The sequence below is a fragment of the Oreochromis niloticus genome, linkage group LG16 (assembly GCF_001858045.2).
Source record: "Oreochromis niloticus isolate F11D_XX linkage group LG16, O_niloticus_UMD_NMBU, whole genome shotgun sequence".
NCBI classification, from domain to species: domain Eukaryota; kingdom Metazoa; phylum Chordata; class Actinopteri; order Cichliformes; family Cichlidae; genus Oreochromis; species Oreochromis niloticus.
The window spans coordinates 13,619,315-13,631,838 of NC_031987.2; the positions used below are offsets into that span (position 1 = coordinate 13,619,315).

Sequence of the window (12,524 nt, forward strand, 5' to 3'; positions counted from 1 at the left end):
TACCTCAATCTCCTCCTTAATTGGTTATGTTGGTCTGTCCCGCCCCCCTGGGTCCGCCTACCTCTTTGACGGAACATTCCAGCGGTCTAAGCATTTTAAACTGGAGTATTACAACCGAGTCTAATATGCCACAGAATGAAAGAAATGAAGAAGAGGAAAAAATTTGGAAGAGAAAGGGAGAGAAATTGGAAAAAAGACTTGGAAAGAGAAGTTTTTAAAAAAGGATCAAGAAGACATGAAAGAGGGAAAAGGGTGAAAAACACAGTTTTTGTGTTGCATGACAGATTCCCTCCCAGCCAACCAAGGCTTGTCCTTTAATACCCAGAAGCTTTAATGTGGCTTCTCAACGATTGCACATGGGGCAAAGCTGACCACATTTCTGCCATGCTGCTTATTATACTGCATTGCTCACACTCACACTGCATGTGTGTGTGTGTGTGTGTGTGTGTGTGTGTGAGAGAGAGAGAGAGAGAGAGAGAGAGAGAGTCTAAGGTAACAGCATACACATGCTTGCTGAAAAGCTGTGGCAGTCATGCAGAGAAGCCTGCAATGAGACTTGCTTGTCTTAATTTGTCAACACGTTGGTGATGGATGAGGGAGAGGAAATCAGGGGGACAGCAGGAAAAAGAAAATAATATTTTTTGGATTTCATGCAAGCATTGTGAGTGTTTAAGGAGTGGTAAAGTTTGTAAAAGTCAGTATTATATATATATATATACCATTTGACTCAGTTTGAAATAGATAACTCTGAACTAGAAGCTTCTAATGCTACTATAAGAGTATAACTATAATAAACTGTCAAATATTAGGTTCACGGAGGTCACTTAAAAAATAAAATCATGACGACCTAATCAAAAAAATGCAATCTTATTGAAAATCTGAATAACACACAAGGGCATACTTTAATTGTAGGTAATCCCAAGTATACCGCATCATCATGTGTGTGCTATACAGACTCACCCACGCAAATAAACACACTGCATGAGTTTTCCACCACTCTCAAAGGCAAGAATAGAAGGATGAATGAGAGGAAAATGAAGGATGGAGACTATGACATGGAGCAAAACATGTGTTCCTTTCTACTGACCACAAGGACTTCCTCTTTATGATCTTCGTGACCAGCCTTGTGCATACAGCATGTACACACATACACACATAAACATACACATAAAATGCAACTTCCTAAAACTTGTTATTGACCAGATCTGGTTTTTAAAAAATCCCATAAATGATTGTATCTAAGCCAATCATGCACTTATTTCAAAACCATAAGAAACATTTTTTTTTAAAGGCAAACAAAAACACATATTCTGACAGGATTTTAGGTCATAAAGACAAAGTATGAATAAAAGATATGCGATCATAGATGTCACTCAAACCTTAACAATTATTGATAAATTATTTGTATATTTTTTCCATCCATCTATCAATACATCCATGCATTTTCTGCAGCAGTAGCAGCAGTCTAAGCAGAGATGCCCAGATCCCTCCAATCACTTCCCCCAGCCCTTCCAGGGCGGACCCCAAGTTATTCCCAAACCACCTAAGAAATGTTAGCTCTCCAGCATATCTTGAGTTTTCTCCCAGGTTTCCTCCAGATTGGACATACATGAAACATGACATCTAAGATGAGCCTGGTGGAATCCTATGCCCAAACCACCTCCATTGGCTTCTTTCAATATTGAGGAGTAGCAGCTCTCCCCACTGAATGACCCAACTCCTCACACTATCGCTTAAGGTAACACCCTAGAGAGGAAGCTCTGACTGACTTCTGTATATGCGATCTTATTCTCTACCCAGAGTTTGTGGCCATAATTAAGAAACAACTGGATCCAATAGTAAATCAAAAACTTTGCTTTCATATTCAACTGCTTCTTCACCTTAACCTACCAAAAGAACCTATCTATTGCTACTGACACTGCACCATTCCCTCTTTCCATTCCACTCCTCCTGAACAAGACCCTAAGATACTTGAATTCCTCTGCTTGGGGCTGAACTTCTCGCCAGTGCCCAGAAATGTAGAAAGGTGGTCTAGAGGCCACCAAACATGAAACCCTGCACCACTTGGCTGCACCTAAAAATTCTATCCATAAAAGTCAGATGTATAATTGGTGACAAAGGGTAGCCCAGGCAGAATCCAACATCCACAGCAAACAGGTCTGACTTATAGCTAGTATTCCAAATCATGCTCTTACTATGACTGTACAAGTATTGAACAGGCCATAACAATGGGGCAGATTGCCCCAACAGACCTCCTAAAACCACTCTGGCACCTCTACAGTGATATATTATATTACTGTCTTCAAATAGTCTATTTTGAAAATAAAAATCCAGCTATGACATACACATGTATATTTATGTTATGCAATATATTAATTGATTGTCCCTGCATATGTTTATTGCTGTACATCAGAATGAATTATGCAGTGATTTGTGCAGCGTGTAATGGCTGGTTGTGCATGCCAACTACACAATATACTTTTCCTTGTAGTGTTTAGGATGTTGTGTTGCTAGACCTTTACATAATGTATTGTAAACATTACCAAAAACCCATTAATATTGCAGTAATATGCTTTTTCATTGAAAGTATTCATTATGCAATAATAACACATCTATAATTTGTAAAAAAAAAAAGACAAATTATGTCAGGGAAAATTGCATTTAGTTGTTTCACTTTCAGAGTACAAATGCTAGTCTGTCATGATTTTACAATTACAGGCAATTAGCACCACTAGTGTATTTCTTCTGTGATTGGTCAAATGCCTACTGTGAAAGAAACCAGTTATATTCATTCATATTGATGACTGTAGCCTGCTTTATTTGATTTTTGCTACCATCTGCTGTTCAAAAGTCAAAACACCAACAGAGAACAGTTTTCTCTAACAAATTAATTTACATAGTATGCAGGCAGTACAAAGGTGGGTATATGGTAATATTCAGTTAGTAGATATGAAAGATGTTTCTCTGGTCAACAGACCTGCATTAACACTAGATTAAAACTGCAGTAGTTAATTGATTTTGGCATGCACAATATTAATTTTATCAATAGAATCAATATTCACTTGCCAAAACAACAATAGTTAGCAGTCATTGTGACAGAGATAATGAGTCTCTATATGTCTATATATCTATATCTACATCTATGAAAAAACCAACAGCTTTTGTTCAGAATCTCCAAATATCAACAGTCACGCGTACACACAGAAACTATGCAAAGCTTATTGTAGCTCAGCATTCAAGAACATTGGTCAGCAAGCTCTAAAAAGTTGTCAAATGGCCAATTATAGACAGCCAAATAGGGCTGGAGGTGTGTGTGTCTATATATTTGTGTGCGTGCGGGTATATGTGGACAGGAAGTGGTGGTGGCTGGTTTGAGGTCAGTGGCAGGAAAGAATGGTAGCTATGCTGTTGCTCAGACAACGGCTGGTCACAGCTCAAGCTTTTGGTTTCCTGACACACTGCAGCCTGAAACCGCATCACACCAACACTCCTTCCATCCACCCATACCTGGTGCATTTGTGCCATCGATAATTTTAAAAGTAATGATTATATTTTTCATTTTACCATCATTTCTCTATTTTTATGCCTTTTTTCTCACTCCATCCACCCCACATCCCATAACACTCCATCACACCACTCCATGCCCAGTGGCATCTGCTTCCTTACTAAATCCTGCTCCACCCTTCTCTTTAAACATTAAACACTGCACAACAGTGTGACCACAGGAACTAAAAGGCCGTGTTTCTGTGCTGTTTACTAGCCTGAGGAATACCACATCCCTCTCATTCAGAACTGGGCCCACAACCATCTACAAAAAAAAAAATGAGGCACGAAAAGATATAACCACAGTGAGGAAACTCATCATGTATGACACCTTTTTCACATTTTTTTCTACCATAAAAACAATGGCAAGAAGTCATTGTGTAAGACAAGGAATACTGTAAATGTATAGGGCAATGGCTGCTACTTTTTCATTTGCTAAAAGCACATTTTATATCATGTTTAACCAACAAACCAGTGTTCTAGCCATATAAGAAAGCAAGCTTTTTTTTTAACTGCACAGTCCTTTTTTACGAAAAAAAAAAATGTTGAAAGATACTTTGCAAAAGGCAATACACAGCATACAAAGCAAGAGCTAAATGTGACACAATTAAAGAAAAAAAATCAAAGCCTAAATATATATATATATATCTATATATATATATAGATATATATATAAATAAAACCAAGCGAAAGAAAGCAGAATTGGATTCAAGACTAAATTAAAGGGAGAAATACTGAAATGAGAGCAATGCAAAATAGGTAAAAGTTCCAAAAACACAATGCAAAAATTCAGATAACTGTCTACATATATCACACTCACTGCTTATTATCATTCAATGGACATTTACACTTAGGAGGATATTTACACACTTGGGATTTTGCAACAAGACCAACCGTTTACAAAGTATAGGGTGGAAACGAATGAGTGCCACAATCCAACCAGCAGATGTCAGTATTGCCAAAAAAAGGTGTCGAATAAGCTATGCAAAGGGTAATGGGTTCAACAATGAGGAGTACTGTATGGAAAGCTGCTTTGCAACTTGCAGAAACATCTTATGCAACTATTTCACACGTGCAACCATGTTATGTTTTTTATGGTTTTGCATAATTACGCGGGAAATTCCCTTAATTCTGTAAGATCTGAACATTAACAATTATGCTAAAACTAAATAAAATATTTGCTATTATTTTAGTTATAAAATATTTTTTATATATATTGTATTTGCTTTAATCTCGTGGGCTCGCGTGTGGGATAATAATATCCAGTAGCTTAATACGTACGTGTAATTTGCCTAGATGCAAAAACTAAAACACTGAAATGATCATCGAAACCAAAAGCGCAGACCCAAACCAAACCATTTTCTCAGCTTTGAGCTGCGCGTGCGCAGAAAACAGGCAACAGTCCACTCTGCCAGCTCAGCTGACAGCAGCAGCGGCGGCAGTACTCTGGCAGCCTATAACCATGGCAGACTCTGTAAGTAGCGAAGAAGTAGCCGTGATTAGTAATACCGACATCACTTCCACGGAATCTGAGAACAACATCATAAATACGGTCGTACTTTTTGTTATTCTTTATAATAACCATACTTGAGGTTTAAAAAGCATTTTTTTTTTTTACTGCTGAAAACCTTTCAAATAGGGCCTAATTTAATGTTAGCCAGTTGGAGCGTCGAAGACTTTTCCACTGTTTCTACAAAAAGCCTGCGGAGTTTTATGAAACGTTCACTGACTTCCCCCACTAGATTTAGCTTACTCGCTTCTGCGGCTTAGCGTTAAATTAATTAAATGACTTAAAGTTGCTTCTGCGAAGATTGTGTCAAACTTTAGTCCTAAACTTTAGTCCTCCTGACGTTAGCTTGCTAGCTATTAAGTCTGAACGCTAAACCTAAGTTTATGTTAGCCATGTTGCCCATTCTGCTCTTTGAGTGCTAACCTGTTAGAAAGATTGAATTCCGAATACTAAAGCAACTTTCCCCCCCCCAGTATTTCGGTGATTATGGTCTTATCTTGTGACCTGCACACGCCTGCCATAACCCTGTGTGCAGTACTATTGCGTTATAGTATCTCCAGCTAACCAAAACAGATGACCCTTATTTTATACTCATCAAGTTTCATGCATATTTCTGTTCTTTTAGCCCCTGTCCGTTGCTGCTAACACTCTTCCATACGTTTACCTTTTTTTGACTTCCATACTCATAATTTATTCTGGTGTGTGCAGATGGTGGAAAGAGGGACGGCTTTGTTGAGGAAACTGGAGATAAATGTGGCAGAGGCAGAGAAGAGAACAGGGAAGAACACTGTTAACATGCAGGAAACATACACTGTGTACCTCATTGAAATACGGTAGGTTGCAAAGTGAAGCATTCACTTTTCTGCCCGCATCATAGGTGCATCATATGCAAATATTTATTGCTTATAAAAAAAGTAGAGAGAGGTGGAGTGCGAACACTGCCATTTTTGCATTCTTCTGCATGTTTTACTTCAGATTTATTACAGTTTGCACTACAAGGAGAAATTTGCCTTTTTGTCTTGATTTTTATAGTATTGAAGTGGGAAAATATAGTCCCATCATGTACAGTACAGTTGTGTCAACTGGCAAGTTGCTATGAATGAAAGTGTAGTAGCTCAAACATCTACCACTTTTTTTTGACACACCTGAAATACTATTTCTTCTAATTGGTCTTTGTCCAGGCCTGCTGAAACAGAGGGAGGGACACCAGCGGCACCTGACACTTTGTGGAGACGCTACAGTGAGTTTGAGCTTCTCCGAACTTACCTGTTGGTCACCTATCCCTACATTATCATCCCCCCGCTACCAGAGAAAAGGGTGAGTAATGCATAGGTGGTGGGAAAGGACTAATCAATAATTTAAAAAAAAAGAATTAAATGGAAATTATTAAGTGACTATAACTAATACAGCTTACCTTCAACTTCATAGTAAATAATACTCAGCCATTTATGTTTTTTTGTTTCCACCCTTGTTTGTGTCTCTTACAGGCCGAGTTTGTGTGGCACAAGCTTTCAGCAGACAACTTGGATCCAGACTTTGTTGAGCGGCGGCGAGTTGGCCTGGAAAATTTCCTGTTGCGTGTTGCATCACATCCAGTCCTCTCCAATGACAAAATTTTCTTCCTCTTTCTTACAGAGGTTAGTAGCCTAACATAAAGTGCATAATGTCCCTTGAAGATCTTTTGCCATTCATGTAGTATATTCACACCTTCCACATTGACAGTATAACAAATTTCAAACTGACGTTAAAGATGAACCCTGAACTGTAAAGAATTTAAGAGCTATTTATGCACCCATAGTTGGTAGATTTGAATACCCGGTTTTTGTTTTTGTCTTTTTTTGTTTTTTTGTTTGGGGGGGGTTATACAATCTGGCTGATTTTCAAGTCTGTCATGTATTTTTCCTGTCATTTCTTCAGGAAAAGGGATGGAGAGATGCGGTTTTGGAAACAGGCTTCCAAGACAAGGTACGACCAGATGGAGTGTGAAAGAGACAAGTTCAGGTCACACGCTGTGTAAAAGATGCAAGTAGTTTCCAGGTCTGAAAAGGAAAGGTGAAAGGCATTCTTTCTAATGGCCAGCAGGGGGCATCTAAAGTTATGGTTTCATGGAAGACCATGGGAAAACTACTGCCCACTCTTTTGATCAATGACTCCTGTAAATACTTTCCTGATGAGCTTATGGGCTGAATCACTACTTTCAGTATGATTATCCCTTTTTAAATTATTGGTCCCATCAGTGTCCAGAAGGACAATAAACCAGGGTAAGTCTGGTTTCAAAAGTTAAAATTGCGACAGTGAAAAATTTCAGCTCAGAGTTTTAAAACCAGACCAGCCTGTGGCTCCTTCTATCTTTTATACACTGTAAATGATTCTGTTGATGCTTTCATCGTTTTAAAAACACATATCTGGTATCTCTTGCTGAATTTCATTACCAATAACGTTACATTATCCGCATTTTTTGGGTGTTTTACAAAATCAAACTGAGTTACGTTTAAAGCACTTCTTCGTATATTTCCCTGTGTGTATTTCTTTTCTCTAACAGGCTGATTCCAGACTCAAGTCTCTGAGTGCAATGTTCAGGGTCAAGAATCCTGACAAGTAGGTGTAAAAACAGCCAAACTTAACCTAATTTTTCCTTTTTCTAGGATTTATGCAAGGTACTCAATTTAGACAGATTTAAGACTATTGTGAAATACTTTCTCAGGAATTTTTAATAACTACAATAAATTAAATATTCATTATAAAATCAGGCAGCAAAAACAGGGTGTAAGATGTGTGATAATCACTTGGATATATTTATGAGCACAAATATGAAAATTTTATTTTTACCACCATATTAAGTAATAATTTATTCTGTTCCAAGGCAAACTGAAAGAACAAATTTCTAGAGTGAATAATGTAAAAGAAAATACTGTTCAGTCAGTTACTTTTCTTCTCGTTTTGCCTCTAGGCGGTTTACAGCACTGAAACAGTACAGTGATGAACTGAACACCGTCATCTCTCAGTTACTCAGAATTCGAGCGGTAAGTTTTGGCACGTTTGTTTAGAGAGACTGAGGTTTATTTTAAGTTGATGCTTTTTGCAAGCTGTGGGCATCCCTTGGTGCCTGCTTGTGGAACTTCAAATTCCAACATTTTTGTCTCTGAAATACAAAAATCTGTATCTACTTTCTTAGAATTTTGACTTTCTTTTCCAGGGCACTCACCATTTTATCTTGGACGTTTACTCCATAGCATCCCAACGTTTATTATCTAAAAGTGATTTAAACGCTTGCTGCATCCAAGACTTTGAGAATAATTGAAAGATATTGAATTGCATTCTAATGCCAAATGTATCTCCAAGGTTTTTAAAGCAGACCATCTAAGGTAGTAACCTGTCTGTTTCTAATGATTAGTTTTGTTTTTTCTTCTAGCGAGTAGCAGACAGGCTATATGGAGTTTACAAAGTCCATGGTAACTATGGCAGAGTTTTCAGGTGAGGAACACCTGTTCTACTCTCACTGTGTTTTCTACTGTAACAAATTATAGTTACAACCATAAGTTACTGTATCCATTTATATAAGCAGAATAAAAACATATTTTAGGCAGATGATATTTTACCTTATATCGAATTAGGTCACTTAAAAAGTTTCCTTGCAGTAATAATGCATTTAGTATTAAAGGATTGTTGTGGGTCATTAGGGAATTCCTTTATTCATAGTTATGCCTCAATTGCCTTCTTTGTTTCTGTATACCCACACAATCTCCTTTTGTTTGGGTAATCATGATATAATAGATACTTAACTACTAAAAAACAATCATTATTTCAGACAACCGTTTTTCTGTTTAGTGAACAAAGAGAGCTGCTGCATTCACGTCAAGTATACATGAACATTTTTCTGTCTTTAGTGAGTGGAGCGCAATAGAGAAAGAGATGGGAGATGGACTGCAGAGTGCTGGACACCACATGGACACGTGAGTAAAGGTCTTACCTGAGTCGGTGATGGACACAAACGCATAATGTTTTTTTGGCATTGCTTCAATTGTAGAGTGACTTTGCGTGTTATCTCAGTTATGCTGCATCAATTGATGACATTCTGGAGGAGGAAGAGCACTTTGCAGACCAGCTGAAAGAATACCTCTTCTACACTGATGCCGTCAGGTATTGTATTGTGTTACAAGTTGGTTTTGTTAACACACTTATCAGGGTAGACAGATGCTTTGAATATGCTGTAAGTTTGCGCAGTTTGTTACATTTTGCATAAAAGTTGTATACATGAATCTCACCATATGTAAAAACATGGAATTAAACGTCAGGCATAATACAATAATCATTGTGCTGAAGCAGGTATTCTAGTTCAGTTACCGATGCAGCAGTGATTTATAGCAGGAACAGGAAGCTGTCATTATCTTTGTTAATGTCTGGAAAGGTTAATGTCTTCCATAGCGCAGTCATGTAAACAGTAAAAGGAGACTTCATACCAACAAGGCTTCTGCTGGCATAACTTTGAAAGCCTGGACAGTTTGTTTTTCATACTTTACCTTCCACCTCATCTATTCCTTATTGTGTGAACACTTTTGAGATCCTGTTTCTCTTTATTCCATCTTCTACCTTATTATTCTATTTGCTCCATTCTTTGCTGATTAACTACTCCCTCAGTTTTCATCCGATTTTCACCATTCAAATTTTAAACTGTTCTGCTCTTTCTGCTAATGCCTGCTATATCTTTTGGTGCTCACAACTTTTATACTTTTTGAAATATTAAGCTTTATATGCCATTTTTTTGGCCCATTTTGATGAATGTGACCACATTCATCAAAATGTTCTGCTTGTTCACCTGTTTTCAGCAAATTCCACTGCACGGCATTCACAATGCATTTTCGCAGGAAATGCAACTTTTTCTAGTTTTGTTGATTTTCCTCTTTCACAAACACACAAGGGTTGGCTTCGGTCAGTGTGGAACTTCATGCTTTATTCCTCTTAGTTGGTCTGTAGTGATGCAGCACACATTTCTGACACCCTATATCTCTTATTTTATGTTTGGTAAAATCTATTCTTCTGAATGAATTGAATTTTATTGTAAGCATTAAAACATCATTCAGCAGAGAAAAGAGTGTCAGTTTCGTTGATCAAACTTAGATCAGATGCAGCCCACATCTTTATTTACAGTAAATGTAAATACATTCTGTTGACTGTTGTAGCCTTTGTAGCAGAATGCATTCATGTTTTGGGACTGTCGGGGTTTAAAATATGTCTCAATTTGTGTGTGCATTAAGGTCAGTGTGCAGAAAACATGAGCTGATTCAGTATGAATTGGAGATGGCAGCTCAGGACCTTGTCCAAAAGAAACAACAGAAAGAAGAGCTGGCAACCGGGGTAACACACTTTCACACACTCTGGGTTATAATCTGTCTTTCTCCTCGCACGCTATGTGCAAATTAAGAACCAGAAGTGGGCACGTGTTCAAAAACGCTGTTGTGATCCAAATTGTTGTGAACATAATTGAATGCGTGCGTCTGTTTGTCCATGTGTGTCTGTTTGTGTGTGAGTGCAGACGGTGCGAATCTTTTCTTTGAAGGGAATGACCAGCAAATTATTTGGCCAAGAGAGCCCGGAGCAAAAAGAGAGCAGGTTAGCAGCCCTGGAGCAGAGTATTCAGGAAGGAGAGGAAACGGTCAAGGAGAAGAACACCGAGTGCCAGTAAGCACAAATTTATCTTATCAACCAATCACCTATTTTGAAATTGTCCCTATTTTAAATTTCTCCTCCTCACTGTTCTTCCTCTATAAAAAAAAAAAAAAAAAATATAGCGCATAATCTAACTGAACAACATAAATGCAAAGGATAATAACAGGAAACTAGATTAATTTTTCCCCAGCACAAACTGGTGAACTGAGGTATTTGCTCAAAGTGTTGAGAGACACATTGAGGTTCCATGTGTAATTAAAAAGTAGTTCTGTTCATTTTTTTTTTTTTTTAAACAGAAAAACAAAAGTCAGCTGTATCAGTAGAAAATACAGGAACTAGAACATAATAAAAATAAGGAACAAAGCAAATGCTGCATTGTTTTCCTTTTCTTCTTCCTCTACCTCTTCTTTTGTTCTTCTCCTTGTGCTTCTTCTCCTCGCAAACAGACTAACAGTATCATGCGTCTTTGTGATTGTGCCACCAGAGAGTTTGTGCGAGCAGCATGGGACGACATCGAACGTTTTAAGGAGCAGAAGGACAAAGATTTGCGTGAGGCGCTGATAAGCTACGCCATTATGCAGATCAGTATGTGTAAGAAGGTGTGGACATTTATTCTTGTGTGTATTTTGTGTATTTATGCAAATTCCTAGCATTTGGTCTCTTGTTCAGCAGTACCACTCCTTAACTCTTTAGTATTTCTGTCTTGTCTTTCAATGTCTCTAAGTCCCTCCTTTTCTCTGGTACTTGTGTACTGTTACAGGGAATCCAGGTGTGGTCCAATGCCAAGGAGTGTTTCAGCAAAATGTGAGCCAAACCTTCCAAAGCGATCGTACTTTGCACCAAAACTATACTCTGATTGTACAGACTAGGACCAACAGCCAGTGATTATACTGTAGTCCTGTGGAGATAGGTGGGAGCCCACATGCTGCCTTTAATTTGTTTTGCTATGCTCAGTTGAAGCACACACACATTAAAAAAAGTGAAAGTGGAACAATGCCTCTTTAACTTCAAGTGTCTTAATAGCACCTTTTCCTTGATTTTCTGACCTTCGTACTTCAGACAGTCCAAATACACACACTCATCCTTAGTTGCGCTTTCATTGACATGTCCAGGAAGACAATGTGGCATTATCATTGCACAATGGCAATATCCATGGGATTATCCATGCAGTATATTTCAGTTGTTAGCTCTCTCAGTCATTCACCATGAATAACACAGAGCAGTATACTAGTTTATGAGTTGACACAGGCTGCACTTTTCAAACAGTGGTTCATGTGACTCGTTTTAGAGTTGCCTGCCTTGATGAAAGGATCTTTACATGTTACCTTTCAACCCTCTCCAGAATCTCCTTGCATAAAGGTTTTCATACTATTTGATTATTATTTGATATTGATTACTATTTGATTTTAGGTGATTAATGGCAAAAGTGACGAGTTAAAGATTGGGGAACGTTTGCGTTCAAATTTCAAATTTGCAGCAGCAAGTCGAACCAAAAACAAGCAGAAGAGTGCACTGGTGAATATTCAAATCAATTTGAAATGAACTGTGAGAAATATGACTGTAAACATGGACCGAGCTTTAAAAAGCCACTACACCTTTTACATTTACATTTTTTTTCTTTATTTTTTTTAAAGTTCATCACACAGAAGTAATCTTTGTTATTGTTAATCTGTTGCTGACCAATGTATTGAAGACCAAGTGCTTTTATACTAATTACTCGTAGAAAATACAGAAGAAGGGTTGAAGAACTTCGGTTTTGTGATTTTGTTTTTTTGTGTGTTTTGTTTTTTGGCTGAGGAAAGAA

The 12,524-nt window shown here is 37.8% G+C and overlaps 1 protein-coding gene across 2 annotated transcripts; it reads left to right on the forward strand.

Moving 5' to 3' along the window:
• Positions 1-4,871: 4,871 nt before the first annotated feature.
• LOC100695030 (sorting nexin-4) lies at positions 4,872-12,146 on the forward strand. Of its 2 annotated transcripts, none has more exons than XM_003445293.4 (14): positions 4,872-5,017; positions 5,762-5,886; positions 6,235-6,370; positions 6,541-6,690; positions 6,971-7,018; positions 7,596-7,651; positions 8,004-8,076; positions 8,466-8,527; positions 8,941-9,006; positions 9,104-9,193; positions 10,309-10,408; positions 10,587-10,732; positions 11,205-11,319; positions 11,481-12,146. In XM_003445293.4, the coding sequence occupies exons 1-14, from the start codon at positions 5,006-5,008 to the stop codon at positions 11,526-11,528; spliced, it is 1,227 nt and encodes a 408-aa protein (XP_003445341.1). In that variant the 5' UTR covers positions 4,872-5,005; the 3' UTR covers positions 11,529-12,146. The 2 variants fall into 2 exon arrangements, with proteins under 2 accessions (XP_003445341.1, XP_003445342.1); XM_003445294.5 differs by having other exon boundaries at positions 4,932-5,095.
• The last annotated feature ends 378 nt before the right edge of the window (positions 12,147-12,524 follow it).

Excerpts from the sequence above, each read along its gene's own strand:
- LOC100695030 (XM_003445294.5), top strand. The coding sequence starts at position 5,006 with ATGGCAGACTCTGTAAGTAGCGAAGAAGTAGCCGTGATTAGTAATACC. Across the intron at positions 5,887-6,234 it reads GTGTACCTCATTGAAATACG|GCCTGCTGAAACAGAGGGAG; the intron begins GTAGGTTGCAAA and ends GTCTTTGTCCAG. Across the intron at positions 7,652-8,003 it reads AGGGTCAAGAATCCTGACAA|GCGGTTTACAGCACTGAAAC; the intron begins GTAGGTGTAAAA and ends TTTTGCCTCTAG.